The sequence below is a fragment of the Micropterus dolomieu genome, linkage group LG05 (assembly GCF_021292245.1).
Source record: "Micropterus dolomieu isolate WLL.071019.BEF.003 ecotype Adirondacks linkage group LG05, ASM2129224v1, whole genome shotgun sequence".
Classification (NCBI taxonomy): Eukaryota; Metazoa; Chordata; class Actinopteri; order Centrarchiformes; family Centrarchidae; genus Micropterus; species Micropterus dolomieu.
Genome location: NC_060154.1, coordinates 32,674,337 through 32,692,476, shown reverse-complemented (window position 1 = coordinate 32,692,476; position 18,140 = coordinate 32,674,337). Strand labels below are relative to the sequence as shown.

The 18,140-nt window shown below is 42.0% G+C and overlaps 2 protein-coding genes across 2 annotated transcripts in view; both read right to left on the bottom strand.

Annotated features, from left to right (window-relative positions):
• Positions 1-4,987, bottom strand: part of LOC123970833 (leucine-rich repeat-containing protein 24-like) — a 36,948-nt gene extending 31,961 nt beyond the window's left edge. The window contains exon 1 of the mRNA XM_046049174.1: positions 4,625-4,987. The gene's annotated coding sequence lies outside the window, so the exon portion shown is untranslated. The remainder of the gene's footprint in view (positions 1-4,624) is intronic.
• A 4,147-nt stretch (positions 4,988-9,134) lies between these two features.
• On the bottom strand, positions 9,135-17,504 carry lonp1 (lon peptidase 1, mitochondrial). The gene is made up of 11 exons (XM_046049186.1): positions 17,305-17,504; positions 16,664-16,842; positions 16,316-16,403; positions 15,004-15,126; positions 14,784-14,900; positions 14,357-14,497; positions 13,903-14,068; positions 13,660-13,746; positions 11,652-11,779; positions 10,376-10,540; positions 9,135-9,795 (listed from the first exon to the last, which is right to left on the bottom strand). The coding sequence occupies exons 1-11, from the start codon at positions 17,407-17,409 to the stop codon at positions 9,640-9,642; spliced, it is 1,455 nt and encodes a 484-aa protein (XP_045905142.1). The 5' UTR covers positions 17,410-17,504; the 3' UTR covers positions 9,135-9,639.
• Between the last annotated feature and the right edge of the window lie 636 nt (positions 17,505-18,140).

The window sequence follows — 18,140 nt, the reverse complement described above, 5'->3', positions numbered from 1 at the left end:
ATGTGGCTGCCATTGCAGCATTCCATGCCCCTCTGAGTGATGGGCCCTTGGGGAGGCTTCCGCTGGTCGTGCGCTTCCTCCGTGGAGCCCGGAGGATGAGACCCGTGACTCGTTCCAGGGTTCCCACCTGGGACCTGGCAGTTGTTCTCGAAGCGCCGGCTGAGGCCCCCTTCGAACCCCTGGAGTCGGCTGAGGCCAAGCACCTGACCCTTAAGATGACCTTTCTCCTCGCTTTCACCTCTCTGAGGAGGATGGGGGATCTCCAGGCACTTTCAGTGTCTCCCCGATGCCTGGAGTTTTCCCCGGGGAGGGTCAGGGCCATCCTGCACCCTTGACCAGGTTATGTCCCTAAGGTTCCGGCCAGACTGGCAGGGTCCATGGTGCTGCAGGCGTTTCATCCCCCACCTCATGTGACGGCGGAGGACGGGAGACTTCATCTGCACTGCCCTGTCAGAGCACTGAGTATTTACACTCTGAGGTCTTCCCGGTGGAGGAAAGCAGACCAGTTGCTGGTGTGTTTCTAAACACACCATCAGCAACTGGATCGTTATTTCCCTGGCCTATCAGGTATGCAGTTTGCCTTCACCTATGGGTTAGGGTTATTAAGTTATTTCAAAAAGGAATGGACAATATATATGGAAACTAATGACCTGCAAGGAACCTCGCCATGTCTTCTTTGGGAGGCAGCAAAAGCAGTCATGAGAGGTAAAATAATCTCCTATTCATCATAAAAAAAAAAGAAAGAGAGATCTCGTGAATTTGAGCTGCAACAAAAAATAAAAACACTAGAAACTGCCCTTGCTGCCTCCCCACAGGAACACATGCTGAATGATCTGAGAAAATCAAAACTTGAATTAAATGAAATTATTAATAAAAAGACCCAATTTCAGTTGCAAAGACTACGCTTGGAGAACTTTGAACATGGCAATAAATCCAGCAGATTCTTAGCCAACCAACTGAATTTCCTCCTTAAAGGACTCCCAGAAGAAATCAACAATGCATTCACAGATTTTTATAAAAACCTATATACATCACAAATTGATCCATCGAGCTCTAACATCGATGCATTTCTGAATAATATAGATTTGCCAAGGTTAGATGATAACAGATCAGGGCTCTGGATTCTCCTTGTTCAATGGCTGAACTCCATGAAACTCTCTTAAATATGCCGAATAATAAAGCCAGCCCCTGGGCCAGACGGTTTTTCGGTTGAATTCTACAAGGAATTCTGGGAAATATTTCTATAGGTTGGTAATTTCATATAAATTTTATTTGTATAGTGCAAAATCACAACAACAGTTATCTCTGAGCGCTTTTCATAAATGAGCAGGTCTAGACCGTACTCTGTGATGCATTTGCATGTTGTCTCCAACAATGAACTTTGCTAATATCAGCCTGCTCCTTAAACCAGACAAAGATCCTACACTCCCGTCCAGTTATCGCCCAATATCACTTATTAACGCAGCTCTTAAAATCATCTGTAAAACCCTATTAAAATAAAAAGGTTGTGGTTTCTCAGCTAGGGGTATCTCAAAAACTAAAGCCTTTTGGGTGATTTGTTGCTCTACTAATATATTTTTTTCTCTCAGAGCTGGACAACTGCACAGCATCACTCACTAAAGAGTTCTGCTGCTGTTTGCCTGAGAAACATTTCTCTACGTGGACTGTTACTAAGATTATTTGATTAAAGCAAGTACCTAAACTTAAACATCTGATGACTTTCAGTTATTTCTAATATCTGACAACAGCTAAAAGCTCAGTAGCCTATGGAATGTGCAGCAGTAAATCCTAACAGCATACAGTCTACTAAATAACAATTGAGCAATTACAATAACAAATACAGTGCCATTAAACATTTCAGCATTATAAAATCCCTGTTGTGGTGGCAGCCCGGCTGTGAGTGTCCTGTTTATTTCTCCTTTTTTCTTGTGATTCTGTTTTTCCCTTGTGTTTTGGCCTGCCTGTTTGTGTCTCCCCCTCTCTCTGCTCCTGAGCCCAGCTGACAGTCCGTACCTGCAACTCATCAGCCAACTCCTCTGCCTGTCACACCTGCCAGCAATCAACTTCATTTCTGCCAGTATTTCAACACCGGTTCTCCACACAATCTCCGCTTGATTGTCGTTGCTGCTGACCTGGTGCAGCAGCTTGCTTCAAGCTTCTTGATCTTGCCACATTCTCTGTTCTCTGGTTTCCCATTACTAACCCTGTCTGTCGGTCTTCCCTCCAGGTTCACTCACCTCCGTCCAGTCGGCCGGGCTCACTTACCTGCCCTCTCCCCTCGGGCGCCTTCCATGGCATCCTCCCGGCTTCCCCTCATGCGTCGCAGTCAGCGTGCCACCACACTCCTCCACCGACCCCCGGTCAGTTCTCCCGTGCCCCCCCAGCTCCCTCGTCTCAGCCACCGTGGTCTCACCTGCTCCTCGGCCCCCTGTGCCTGTGTTTCCCCGGCATCCCCATCTCCCTCACCTCCACTTCCTCACCCCTTTATTCCCTTAATAAACCCTGTTTCATCTGAGCGTTGCTTTTGGGTCCTCTCTGTCCAGCATACAACAATCCCATAATTACAAAAGCAGAGGAAATGTCTAAATTGAAAAAAATTATATGAATATATATAATAAATGGTAATCTGTAAAAAAAAAAAAAATTTATCTGGAATATTAAGGGGTAAAAAATAGCATGAGGAAAAATAAAGAAAACTAGAACTGCAAGCAGTTATAAGTGGGGTCCAAGCTTCCCGGCATCAGCCGCGTGAGCCGACGCCGGCGCCCCGCCATGGTTTCGGGGACCCATGGTGAATAAATGACGAAAGAATAAAATTAAAGACACTTGTGGTTACGGAGATAAAAAAAATGAATGTATGTCTAGGAGTACATTAATTAACAGTGCCACCTATTGGCCAATTGGCACCAAATTTCACACAGCCTTTCGGGAAGGTGTGCCACATCAGGTCCCCAAGTTTGGTGTAGATCGGACATCCCTAACCTAAGATAAAACATTACTTCCTGTTTAGAGCGTTTGGTGTCAATCTGGAGAGCACTAACTTTTATCAACTTGGTCCAGAGACGTTTTCGGAGGAGTAATTAAAATAGGATTTTCAGTTGTGGCAATGTTGCAAAAGAAAACATCATCGCACAGAGGCGTGTCCTATCCCATACGATTCAGCAGCATCCCCCAAACACGCGATATTTTATTATGAATGTGCGATGTACTGTGCGGTAGTTACGAGGCAAAATGTCCTTTGCTTCCCACGGTATTTGAGTTTCGATTATAGCACCACCTATAAGCTTAATTGCACCAAATTTTTCAGGTCTCATCACGGAACATATGACACAAATTTGGTATCATTCGGACTTGTGGTTATGGAGATATAAAATGAATGTTAAGTCAATGGGAATTTTTGTACATCTTTGATGTGCAATAACAGCAGCGCCACCTATGGGCATATTAGGGTCAGCTTTGGTGACTGGAGTCAGGAGACTGTCCTGAACAACTCACCTCAGATTTCATGTTAATGTGACTTGTGGTTATAAAGGAACAAATATTTTGTGTTAAATAGCGTTTCCTAGGAGGTAATTGCACCAAATTTTGCACAGCCCCTCAGGGGGGCATGCCACATAAGATCCTCAAGTTTGGTGTCGATCTGCCATTCCAAACCTAAGATATGACATCACTTCCTGTTTTTGCATTTTGCGCAAACATTTGTTAGCTTATAATTCCAACAATTTTTCGCATGTCAATCTGGGAGCCCAAACTTTTATCAGCTTGGTCCAGAGATCGTCTGTGCCAACTTTGGTGTTGATCGGACTGGCCGCTTCAGAGGAGTTAATTAAATTTGGTTTTTCAGTTTTCACAATTTTGTGAAAAAAATTCAAGTGGGCGTTGCCTATACCACAAGATCCAGGTCGATCCCCCGAACACATGGATATAAGGTTTGTGATATGCACCTTCGTATGCATATGCGGGAGTTCCAAAGCCAAATGTGTTGACCTTGCTTATAGCGCCCCCTAGAGGTAGAACTGTGCGAATTTTTGTGCCTGGGGTCATTGCGGTGACCTGGACCTATCTTATGAGTTTCGCGTCTGTACTGTTTACCGTCTAGGCCGCAGTATGAGTTTTCTTTAGGGAAGAAAAGAAAACAAAAAAACCCCAGAACGATTACAATAGGGTTCCCAGCTCCGCCGGTGCTCGCGGGTTCGAGCCCCACTCGGGCTTGGACCCCTAATGAATTACTTTCTTATTTTATTGTGATTTTATTTTGATCATTCTTCAAGTGTCCAGTTTTTATTAGGGCACCGTAAAGGCTAGTTGCACACTGTGGAACAATATATTAAAACAGCAATCATTCCCATTGACTAATTAACAATAAAGCCATCACAGAGAGAAATGCAGTCACTGTAATTACATGTAATCCTGAAAATCCAGCGGTGCTGCAGGCCACCTGGACAGACTGAGCCAACACACAGTCACAGTAAACAACAGCAAAGCACTGCAGGCTGCATGCCCACCTGAGCTTAGCCTACATGGCCTTAGTGTAGAGAAACCTCCAGCAATACAACGACGTCCAAGCTCAATCTATACAAACACGTTAGCAGAATCATTCCACCGACGTGTTGTTGTTTCATACCTCGCTGAGGAAGGAGGGAGGGCACTCCGTACTGATGTCTGCGCAGCACGACGCCTTCTTATCCGCTCTTACTGAGACGATCCAAATGATTCAGATTTTCTGTTCGGTGATGAAGATGAAGCTCCAGGCATCTGAACGCAGAACAGCAGCTGATGGATGTTTCTACAGGGCCCGAGCGACGGGCAGCAGGCACCAGGCGGAGCGTCAGACCGCGGCAGGCCGGACGGTGGACCCAGCAGCAGAGTGTAAACCGGTGTAAAACGGATAAGGTGTCTCTGTTAAATCCCAACACCCAGCTGTTCGCCCACTCCCCGCTTTCTCCCAGCGCATCCTCTCATGAGCCCACGCTGATCCTGAGGACCACAGTCAAGCGCGGGTTCCTCCGCAGCAACAGGAGAAACACTTCCGCCTCCAATTATTCACAATAAAAGCCGCATCACATCCACCCATCCATCGTCAACCCGCACTGCAGATGTGCAAAGTCGGACATATTTTAACACTCTGACAAAATACATTAAAACACACATAAAATATATATCGTTATAGCCTATTTACTTTGTATTAAGCTTGTCTATAGCTACTGTAGAGTGTGCCATGTGATTTATGTTAGATACAGACTGGCCTCCCTGCCCACTGATGACACAAGTCAAATTCTTCCCTAAAACTGTGTAGGCACTGTTTTTTTTTTATTATTATTATTTTTCAGGATGTAGATTTTTAAATCAGATGTCAAAGCAGAAAGCACAGCATCAAAGACTACCCTAAACTTTCTAGCCTCTAGTGCAAACCCAGGAAGCCTAGAGCCTGCTTTAGAGCAACACTAAGGAATTCCCCCAAACAGGATTTATGTTTTGTATTTATGTATGACTTCCTGGAGGAGGAGTTTGTGCCTGAACATCCACCATAGTTCCTTTATGCCTCTCTTAACAGATATTTTGTTGTAATGGAAATGTGAGCAATCGTTCTTGACCTCATGTCAAAATAATTTCAACTCAATGAGACAGCCCCAAAAAGCTAATAAGTGGGCCTTGAGTTCTACACAGGACCCCAAGTGTTCAATATTAGTAATATAAATAAATAAGACCTTAATAGACAAACAAACATCAAATGAAATTCCACAGTCAGTATTTTCTTATTTCACAATTCCATTTCTCCCAATGCCACTTTTCATGTCAATCAAGATCCAGGGTAGTTTATTGGTTGTTTGCCCATCCACACCAAAGAAAGAAATTCTGCTGTGAAAGGGTACAGCTAGTAGGCCTACCACAAAAACTGCTAGAACAAAACTGATAAGCATAAGATTTCATAACAATGAGCTTAGCCATTAGAAGATCTGTCTGACTCTGACTAGACAACCAACTTTATTTTTTTATGTTCAGCTTCAGCCTCCTTTTCCTCTGCTTCATTTTTTTTTTTTGTTGGCTTGGCGGTAAGGTTAAATGTCGCCACATTACGCTGCTAGCTAACGTTAGCCAGCTTTCACTCTGCCTTCTTTCACGGGGGTATTGAGCTGATCTGCCGGCTCGCTGCACTGTATGAAAGGTACGGAGCCGGAAAGGGGGGTCCAACTTGATCCACCTCTGAGCCGGGAAAGTTGGTGACAGCCACAGCCGGCATGCCTGGGTTGTGTTAACGTTACACTTAACAGTCTTTTAACACACCGCTGGTTCCGGTAATGTGAAAACACACATGGTTGCGAGATAATGCTGCAAACTTTTGTTTAGTATGAATAATTCTTTCCGCGCTGATCTCCATATGAAAGCGGCTACATCTCACTCTCCCCTCTTTACCTCCTGACCCCTGTACCTTGTCCCCTAACGGCTACCCCCTTACAAATCTACACCAATCAAACACAAGTACCATGAAATGAACAGAACCATCCACCAATGAACCTCCCTCATCCGTGTGTTACACAATTTTAGATCCCTTGGTATATCGGGGAACAATTTAAGTGCGACACACAACAAACATTGTCAGTCTGCTGCTAATTACTGTTAAAGAGATATCCTTCTATGCTTCCAACATTTAGCCACCAAATGGAAAATCCACCCGCATTTGGGTGGATTTTCCATCCCTGATGGTAAACGGACTGTAGGCCTTTCTAGTCTTCCCACCAGTTAAAGTGGTTTACATGTCACATTCACCCATTCACACATGTTCATAGCTGCCATGCACAGTGGCAACTACTCATCAGAATGGAATAACACACTCTCACACCGATGGAGCACCTTTGGTAGCAATTTGGAGGTGCAGAGTTTGACATGCAGACTGGAGGAGCCGGGGATTGAACCACTGACCTGACTAGTTCTCCCTCTTGAACAACAGCCGCCCCTATATAGATATAAGCCGCTTTTCAACCAAAATTACCAGGGACTTTTAAGTCTCCAGATCTCTTTTTGAAGAACTAAAAGGAAAGTACTACCCCCCAAGCAGGGACTTTTTTGGGGGTAAAATGAAGACCCCAGAACTACATTTAGACCCTGGTCCCTCCGGTGGAAACGCAGTGAGTTCCTCCAAAGGTTCCTAGTTCTGGGGTATAATTCCTTTGGTAAAAATGCAGCTATATACTTCTGTTGGGATCACATTGACCTCATGGAGCTGAGGTTGTTCATTTGTGATCTTGGCTGAACTTTTGTCAAGTGTCAACTTTTGTCACTGAACTCACTTTCTCAGAAAAGAAAGTCACACCAATGCGAAAACAGCTTTGATTAGTCAATGATATATCACCTACATCACCTCATTGATAAAAACAGCAGCACAAGCTCTGTTCAGGGCAGGCTGCAGCGCATCATTCGCTCCACAGAGAAGGTGATTGGCTGCAATCTTCCTTCTCTTCTGGACCTGTACGCCTCCCGGACTCTGAGGCGTGCAGGAAAGATTGCAGCTGACTCCTCCCACCCCGGAGACAAACTGTCTCCCTCTGGCAGGAGGCTGCGGTCCATCAGGACCAAAACCTCTCGCCACAAAAACAGTTTCTTCCCGTCTGCAGCTAGCCTCATAAACAAGGCCCGGGTCCCCCACTGACACTCCCCCTTTTCAAATAATACAAATGTCTCTGCACATGTAAATACTGCTTCATCTCGTGTCGGGTACAGACCTGGCACGTCGCACATATTTGTTGTTGATCTTTGTTGTTGTATATTTTTATGTTGTCAGTTTATATATTTATATGTACACAATATTCTCTTCCGTTGCGTTACTTCTGCACGGCACAGACCCAGAATAATGCACATGTGTATATATCTGCAACATTGTTCTTCTATTCCATATTTATATATTTCTTCATTTATTTATGTTGACTGCATGTTTGTCTACGTGTAGCACCTTATCACCACAGCAAATTCCTCGTATGTGTAAAACACTACTTGGCAATAAAGCTCCTTCTGAATCTGATTCGCTCTCTTTCCACCTTCACTCCACTCTGTACCTTCCCTTCGGAAAAGACGTTTTGAGATTGAACTCGCCCCAGGCTTTATGGAGAGTTTCAAAGCTTATCTCTAACATTAACTGATCATTGTTAACGTGAGATTATGTAACTACATTCCTCAGTCACAGCAACACCTTTAGTCCTTTGTTTGACCACATGTTCTCACACTCACCCCACTGTCCTTACCAGGGACACAGCTCTGTATGTTCTCTTTGTTTTAGTTTAATGCATTTAGTTAGTTTCATCTTGTGTGTTTTTGTTTTGTTTACATTGTAAATAAATGCTTGTGTATTCAAGGTTCAAGAAGTTTATGGTCGTATGCACAGAAAAAAACGGCTTTAGACCATACAACGAAAATCTTACTTTGCAGGTCTCCCGTAAAAAATAAATATGTAATTATGTCAATATCTAAATATAAACGTATTAATTAAAATAAACAAGAATATATACAGACTGCTGAATAAAGTAAGGTGCAGCAGAGATTATTTGGAAACAACAACCTTAGTGCAAAGGGTGAGGCTCTGTGCGTTGTGCTACAGAAAGTCAATAGGAGTGATGGAGAGTGGGGCAGGTAGTGTTGGAATTATTGTTCTAGACTCTGAAGCTGTTCGATAGTCTTTTCATCCTCGATTTCACACTTCTGTAGTGTCCCCCTAACGGCAAGAGTGAAGAGACTGTGTCGTGGGTGTGTACTGTCTTTGCTCATGTTGTGGGCCCTCCTGATTACCCTGGTGGTGTAAATGTCCTGTTGTGATAGGAAGGCTGCTCCAGAGATGTACTGTGCGATGAGGGCCCAGAGTAATTATTAGTAGTAGTAATTTTGAATGAATATATTCTCCAAATAATTCTCCTTCAATCCACTATCTATTAATTGTAATTTTGTTATAGTTTTAATTTAATTAGTAACCAAAATTCCAAATTAATAGTTCAGTATATTTATTGAGCTTTAACTTTAATCCACAGAGTTGATTTTAATTAATTTTTCACATTCTCAAAATAATCCATCAAATACTTTATGTTGCAGGTGGAAAAATAATACATTTATAAAATCCATTCTCAGGTTGATTAGAACAGACAACAGCAGCCAGCAGAGTTGTTTATTTAATTTCAACATCATCACAAATAATAGCCGATAATAATATAAAATAATATAGGAAATCTATGGAGTCCACTCACAGCCCTGCATAAAGAGAGCTGTGGGTAAAAAGCTACCTAGCAGCAAAGTTGCCACCCCAACTTCTACTCATCGATCATATCCTGTGATGACAAGCCAGTGTTCATCATCACCATCACTTTACTGTGTATGTCCATCTTTGGCACAGTTGGTTGAAAGGTTTCAGTTCAGTGATGATGTCCTCCTTATCAGATGACAGTCTTACTACATTCGGGGGTCCTGTGTCCTCCACAGCAGGACCTCAGGGTCCAAACTGCATATTTACAAGAATCAGTCCAAAAGTAATAACTGGATTTTACTCTCTACAACCAGAATGACAACTGCTGTTGTGCGGTAGCAAACAGGTTCTGGAATCCTATAAAAAGATGTCTTGGTCCATATTGGTGTGGTTTTAGCACTATAGTTGAAAGCAAGTTATGACTGGATCTGTGGGAAGACAATGGGGTAGATATGTCTGTAATGATCCACAAAGTGGACCTCCAGGCCCTCTGTGATGTAGTCTGGCAGGTCAGAGAAGTCTTTCCTGTTCTCAGATGGCAGAATGATGCAGGTCACACCAGCACGACGGGCCTGACAGATAAGAAAATACAGCTATATAACATGTTTTTGCCTTTTTGGTCTAAGGATTGGAATATCAGTTTGTGGATTCATCCAGCAAGACCCCCCCAAATACATACACAGTATTTCACAAAAGTGAGTACACCCCCACATTTTTATTGAAACCACTGGAAAATAAAAGTGAGGACACCCCTAAGTGAAAATGTCCATATTGGGCCCAAAGTGTAAATATATATATATATATATATATGCGCGAGAAAGCGGCTACACTATCCCCTCCCAACTCCTGTCGCCCACCCCATTATAAATCTAACAAACACAAGTAACATGAAAAGAACATAAACAACAACCAATGAATGCCCCTAATCCATGTGTTACACGATTTTAGTACATCGGGGACCAATTTAAGTGCGACACACAACCAACAAGAATGCCAGTCTGCTGAATATATTTAGCTGCCAATGTAGCAGGTAGCCTTCCTAAATCCACCCGCATTTGGCGGGTGTTTGTTTCCATCCCTGATATAGATGCATATATACACATATATAAACACAGGCATATACACACATATGTGTGTGTGTCTTGTACTTACAGCAATAGTTTTCTCTTTGATTCCACCTACTGGCAGTATTTTGCCGGTCAGTGACACTTCACCAGTCATGGCTACGTTCTGACGCACCGCCCGGCTAGTTGCCAGGGACAACAGTGCTGTGACAATGGTGCAGCCAGCGCTTGGTCCATCCTTAGGAGTTGCCCCCTAGAAACAAGTGACAGTTATAGACAAACAGACAGGAATGTGCATTGCTGTCAGCCACGGTGTATTTTTGATACTAGCACAGAATATTTTCAAATCTATATATTTTGAAAAATGCAACACAAATAAAAAGTATTTAAAAAAAAAATATATATATTATGCAAAGTATAGGGATGCACCGAATGTCCGGCCACCGAAATTAATCGGCCGAATACAGCAAAAAAGCACTTTCAGTGTTCTGCCTAAGACTGATTAAATTTTACTGAACAATTACATTGACATGGCAGTGTGGAAGGATTTTAAAGTGTTCAAGAAAGACGCAAAAATGGCCATTTGCAGACACTGTTCTGCTGAATTGTCTCCTAGCACATCCACCCATCTGTGGCTGACTTCTTAGAAAAGGCAACAAAGGGTCTGAACCACTAAGTGTTTCTGTCACTCGTTTCTGAGAAGGCGATTAAGCTAGCTGCACATATATTTGGAGTGCACACGTATTCAAGCCTTTATGGTAAATCCACTGAAATGGAAGAGTGCGAGCTGACAGGCAGGTTAGGGACTTTATCCTGTCAATTTCTCTCTTTACAAAGACAAGTGTTGCAGTATGAGAGTCCTACCTGAAGAGAGGCTGTGAAGCCTTCATGTTACACCATACGAGAACCACAAACAACTTTATATATCAAATTGGGTCGGACTTGATGAATTTAGCGCGAGGATACACATGTGACAACATCCGGTTTTTAAAATAAGGCGTCTATACAGGATGGAAATAAGATTAATTGGATTATATTCACAGAAAGTATAAAACACATCACATGTGTCCATTAAAAATAAATGGACACAAATGGAGAATTTACTTTACCGGACCCTCTCGGGCCTCGGACCCACCCACCATAGTCTCTCCAAATCCTGTTGGAAACACTGAGTAAAAGGCACATTTTGACTATTTAATTTATGCAATGGTAAAAAAAAAAAAAAAAAAAGCAAAAATTCGAATGTACCTGTTCGGCAAATATTTTAATTACATTCGGCTTCAGCCAAGAATTTTCTTTTCAGTGCATCCCTAGCAAAGTAATCAGTAAGTCATTTATTTATAGTACTGTGTCGCCATGGTTACCTCAGGGACATGCAGGTGCAGGTGGGAGTTAACCAGGAAGTGATTTTCTGGTTCCTGGGTCATCAGAAAGGCTCTGGCAAAGGTTGAAGCGATCTTTGCACTTTCCTTCATAACATCACCCAGCTGACCTGCAGAGGAGTACCAACACCTTTAACATGCAGTTCAGTTCAGTGGCATGAATGTTTCATTTAAACAATGTTGCCAAAGCGGTTTCCAACAAAACCAAAAAAGTTTACATTTAAATATGACAAGATTAATCCAGTCAAAACCAATCAATTCAATTTAGCAGTTATAAATTACAAAAAAACAAAAAATAACAAATACAGATAGAACCTAAACTACAAATAAAAGTAAACAAGATTTAACCTGCCATGCGTCGAATGTAAAGTGCAATAGTTGTTAAGTAGTGACACAGGAACAATTACTTGGCGACAAAGTTTGCCATATGTCCTTCTCCTAGGATTATTCTTAATTTATTGTTATCTTCAAGTTCTTTAAATTCCATTATTAATGGATGGAATTTCTCAAAATATTTCTCTGTAATGCTTCTATAGGTATTACATGTCTCTGTCTCCACCTCCCCTGTGGTAGAGTGCTCATAGACTCTCGGTAACCAGGACTTCTTAGGTCTCCCTTTTTCAACTGCAAGGATCAATGAGTCTGTACTTGTAAGAAGCTGCCTCTGCTTGATATCCAGACATTTCATAATCTCTGTTTAGGGCCAGATACCAATCTAGTTTGTGCTGGTTTTTGTCTCTTCCTCCCAATATTCCAAATAAGTACTTTTTCTTTGAGTGATCATTTGATTTACTCCAACTGGTGTTTGTAAAGCAGTGCTGGCTTGAGAAAGGTGTGTGTGACATGTGAGTGGAACCCAAATTTCACTTCCACAGAGTGCAATCGGCTTAATAACACTGTCGAATATTTTACAGGAGATTTTAATTGGGATACTAATATAGAATTTCTATTCAATTGCATAGAGAGCTCCACAAGCTATTTCTTTTTGTGCATTCACTGCCGTAGAGGTGTTCCCTGAAGGCCTTGGTAGATGTAGTTCATTGTGTGATCTAGGGTGGTGTTACCTAGAGTGGCATTTTGTGTCGTGGCATTTTGTTTTTTCTGAAAGATCTGAAATGATCTGAGTTTTGTTTGTTTTTTACTGTCAGGGCCCAATTTTGGCAGTATTGTTCCAGGAGGTTAAGCTGCTGCTGTAGTCCCTCTTTTGTGGGGGACAGCAGCACTAGGTCATCTGCATAAAACCAAGACTAGACTACTCCATTTTGGAGTTGGAGTTGGAGTTAAAGCTGATTCTGATTCTGGAGTCCTGGCGCTATACATTGGTCCTATTACACTGCTAATTAGTTTATGTAGATGTTAAACAGTGTGGGACTCAAATTACAGCCTTGGTAAACGCCTCTCCTCTGGGAAAAAAAAATAAATAAATCAGCTTATCACTGCTTTTGTGCATAAGGATAATTTCAAAGTATGTATTTTAATATGTATTAATACATATAGACTAAATATGTATTTAGGTGATTTCATTTTTTGTTTTGAAACAAATAACAGATGTTTTTGTTTATGAATTACAAATGAATTACGGATTATCCAATGATATCCAGACCAATAGCGTTCCTTTCACTGGTGACTTTGTGTGAGGCCACAGAAATGTTACAACGCTTTCATCAAGTTGAATTTATTACATTATAAAGTATAATCCTCCCTCCAGCACTGCTCACTCGCTCTGTTTGGTTTCATTGCAGTGTACCCTTTAGCACTCAGAGCTCCCCCTGCTGACCATAAGGTGCCTCTGCACACAAGCAGTTTCAAACCCAGCCTCCAGTGTTTGGGCCACGCCCCTTATTTGCATACACTCCTCAATCCTAAATGCTCAAATGCCCAATCCAATATGGCCAAATGCCCAATTCTAAATATTAAATGCCCAATCCTAAATACCAAATGCATTTTTGATTTAGACTTATAGTTTTTGAATAAGGCTTTCCTGACTGACCGGTAACTTCCAGTGACCCCTCTCCTTTAGGGTCCGCTCCTCCAGAAGGACGGCGCAGCGATGTTTCGATGAACAGCGTCGTCCCTCCTACATAGAGCACAAAATGCAGGCAGATCTTACAGATCTAGGTTACACGTGTATGTGTTTGTGTGTCGGGGGTAGGTTTTGTCTCAATATTGATAGGGGCAGGGTTGTTGTTGCCCTAACACCCATATGTTGTGTGTGTGTGAGCATCTGTCTCACCCAGAGCAGTCCATGCCAGCCCCATAACCACTCCTGGTGGGGTGACGTCGTACATTCGATCCACTGTGAAAACAGGTTTACCCACGTAGTCCTGCAGGTTGTCAGGTGTAACGGTCACTGCGGTTTGCTCACCGCTGACTATATTGAATGCAACCTTACGGAAAACCTGACAGATGAAAAAGGGATTAACACTGTGTCTCCTGTGACTGTGCCATTAACTTGAGAAAATATGTTTCTTCCATTCATACCAGTGACTTTAAGATTAATTTAGCAGGTGGTTTTCTTTTCTTTCTTTTCCTGTCCCAACCTTATTAAAGGATGAAGTAGTACAGAGGGGTTTTTTTGTGCCATGCTGCTGGTTCTGCTGATTGAGACCAAAACCTTTGTTCTGAGTGCCCTGGTTCATGTGAACCCTGGTTTGGTAAAGACTGAACAGAGCTTTACAGTTTTGTACCTTTTCAACTTGTTTCTGCAGGTTCCTGACTCCAGATTCCCTGCAGTACTGCCTGATGAGTAGACTGAGGGCGTCAGGGGAGATTGAGGCCTTTTCCTCGGTCAGACCACACAGAGAGCGGAGCTGAGGGACCAGGTAACGCTGTAAATACAGACACACAGAGAAACACAGCTTTAAAACACAATGTACTAGTAAGATATATTGCATTTTTATTTACTATTTGATTTCTGAACTGTGAAAAAAAATGAATCTGCTTTGATTAAAAATATACAACAATAATCATAAACATAGCTCTGTGCTCTGCACTTCAAGCACACCAATTAACCGGCAAAAACTCAATATGGTTCTACCCCCTTAGAGTTTGAACCCTAACAACATTATTTTATGTTTTCTACATTATCAGTGAGGAGACACAAGTTGGTGTTACCTCAGCGATAGCCAGTTTCTCCTGTGCCACATATCCAGATACATTGATCATCTCCATCCTGTCTCTGAGAGGCTCTGGGATGGTGTCAATCACATTTGCCGTACAGATAAACAAAACCTTTAGTGGAGCAGACAGATAGGTGGGGCTTACAAAAACTGCATTTTTTTATGTAGTTTTCATTAGGACTGTGGAATTCTTCATAAAGAACACACACGCCTACCTTTGACAGATCTACAGGAACATCAAGGTAGTGATCGAGGAAGTTAGCGTTCTGTTCAGGATCTAGAAGCTCCAGTAATGCGGACGATGGATCGCCCTGGTAACCACGACCAATCTTATCCACCTGGTAATGACAGGTTAGATAGACACTCATCAGTATCATTAACATAATGCATGTATGTATATGTGCGTGATTAAGCAATTAACATTGAATCATGTTCTGTGGCATGTATCAAAATGCTGAGTAGGCTCAGTTGATTCGGATTTTGTATCAAGATGGCAAGAACAAAAGATGGGACTTTGAACGAGGGTTCACTGTTGGGGCACGGATGGCAGGAGTTTCAGTCGAAGACTGCTCAGCTGGCTAGAGTTTCAGTAGGAACAGTGACTAAAGGGACATCTGCATTTAGATTTCTGGGAAAGACATCAGTAAATAGGGACAGAAATAGTTGTTGACAGTGCACATGATCGTGATGCTTGTGCTTGTAAGGAAAAACAGAAGAGCAACTCTTCCTCAGGTGTCTGACAATGCAGGACGTGATCAGACTGCGTCGGCAAGAACAGACTGTCGACAATTACAGAGAGAGGGAAATTACACTAGGGCTGTAAATGAATGCACATTTGAGATTTCAGTGGTGCACACACCATAAGCACTGGTCTACAGAGATGTGAAAAACTATTTAGTTTACTAGTGGGTGAGTGCATGTGTAGCATACACCAGGAGAACAGTGCACGCATTAATGTTTGACCCCTACAGTCAGGGGATCCAGTGGCTCTGTTATGCTGTGGGGCATTACTGGTATGGTTTGCATCTACTTGTCCCCTTAGAAGAAAGGGTCACTGCAAAGCAATACAAAGCTGTTCTGAGTGATCACCTCTACCCTATGATGAAACTAGTGATGATTAATCGATAAATTGCTGTTAAGATTTTAACCGAATAAAAATGTATTAACTGACAATATACAGTACTGTGCAAAGGTTTTAGGCAGGTGTAGAAAATTATTTCAAGTAAGAATCCTTTCAGAATGTTAAAAGATTATATATATCTCAATTAACAAAATGCAAAGTGAGTGATAGATAAGATACATGCCTTTGGTGTGGGAGACCTGGGTTCAATTCCCACTGTGAGACATCCACCACTGTGTCTCTGAGCAAGACACTTAACCCCTAGTTGCTCCAGAGGCGTGCGACCTCTGACTTGTATAGCAATTGTAAGTCGCTTTGGATAAAAGCGTCAGCTAAATGAATTAATGTAAATGTAATGTAAATGAACTCATCAGACTGAAGTACAAGAGCAGCATCACTATACGGACCTCATCTATTAGCACCAGGGGGTTCTCTGTCTTGGTTTTCTTCAGGCACTGGATAATCTTCCCAGGCATTGCTCCAACATACGTCCTCCTGGACACACACACACACACACACACACATATAGTTATCAGCCCTGACATTCCATGTCTGTGCATCTCTAATTGTAACTAATCACAATGTATGTGCACTTAATTCTAGTATTACCTATCCTTATCCAGCTTTCCAACCCCAATCAATTCTCTTGACCTTTTTCCCGCCCCTCACCTGCCCAATACCAGAGACAGACCTCTGTACATAATGCATATACTGTCCCAGTTACTCAGTAAAATTGGCAGAATAAACTTCCAGACCTGTGTCCTTTAATCTCAGCCACATCAGTCATGCCTCCCACGCTGAACCTGAAGTATTGTCTGTTGAGGGCTCTGGCTATGGAGCGGGCGATGGAGGTCTTTCCTACACCTGGAGGACCGTAGAAACACAAGATCTTCCCCTGGGTGGAACCACGCAGCTGGCTCACCGCTATGAATTCCTGCACAAAGACAGAGATGAAGTCAGGTTCATTTCTACTAGAAAAGCTCCACAGTTGATCACGTGTGGATAGATGCATGTTCTTTTAATGTGTTTGTGTTAGGGCTTGGCGATATGGCCAAAAATGTTTTCATTCGATATCGATAATTATCTCAATAAATATCAAGTCATTATTTCTTTCCAGTTTAAAGGTTTAACCAGATGGTTAACAGTGTTTATGATCAGATCTTTTTGCAAAAAATATAATTAGTAAATCTTCTAGCAGTCCCTTTTACTCAACAAAATAAATATCTAAATAGAAAAATTACATGCTAATTTGTTAGTGATTCAAATGAATTTAATCAAACATTTATTGACGATATACTGAATATTTGTTATTTTGTCACTGTGGAAAATTAGATTACAATAATTATCATTATTGTTTTATTGCCCAGCCCTAGCCCTTGTGTGTGCATTTGCTGACCAATATGCGTTTCTTAACATCATCCATCCCGTAATGGTCCTCTTCCAGAACATCTTTGGCTCTCTCCAATAATAAGTTCTCTTCACTGTTGGTACCCCAGGGCATGCTAGTCAGCCAGTCCAGGTAGTTACGGGTTACACTGCAACACACAGTTGTTGTTTGTTTAGGTTTTTTGTAATGTAAAAAATGATTGTAGTATCCTCAGTGTGAAAAGTGTTAACAGAACTACCAGTGCATATAAAATATCAAGATTAGCTATACAGATTACCATAAAGCATCCCTGTGGAGTTTTCTTCTCAACAATGTTCTTTTTCCATTAATTCAAGTTGTTTGCATTCAGTGCGTACACACTGGTCTCGCAAACCTGCAGAGTGCATTTCCTACCTCATAAAACATTGAGATATTTTAGATCTTGCTAGCTAAGAGTCTTCTTTCACACTACCATTTGCTGGCACATCGCTACACTGTGTGCACAATTATTAAGCAAGTATTTTGACAATGGGCATTTTTTCAAGCATCTTTCCCAACTGCCAGCTGTGTAAAAGTTGAATTCTTATTGGATTTAAGCATATTAAGTGATGTGTATTTGTGTAATGAGGGAGGGTAAATGTAAATGCTCTAGTCTTTTCGACCACTCAAAGTGCTTTTACACTACATCTGCATTCACCATTCACATTCATTCATTGAGCCTAAGTGCTCAAACAGAAACTAACATTCACACACATTCATACACTAGTGGAACAGCCACCAGAGGCAATTCAGGGTTCAGTTTCTTGCCCAAGGACACTTCGACATGCTGGAGGAGCCGGGGATTGAACCGCTGACCTTCTGATTAA

Excerpts from the sequence above, each read along its gene's own strand:
- lonp1 (XM_046049186.1), bottom strand. The coding sequence starts at position 17,409 with ATGCCCTGGGGTACCAACAGTGAAGAGAACTTATTATTGGAGAGAGCC. Across the intron at positions 13,747-13,902 it reads GCTGGCATGGACTGCTCTGG|GAGGGACGACGCTGTTCATC; the intron begins GTGAGACAGATG and ends TGCTCTATGTAG. Across the intron at positions 11,780-13,659 it reads GGGGTCACTGGAAGTTACCG|GTCAGCTGGGTGATGTTATG; the intron begins GTCAGTCAGGAA and ends ACTCCTCTGCAG.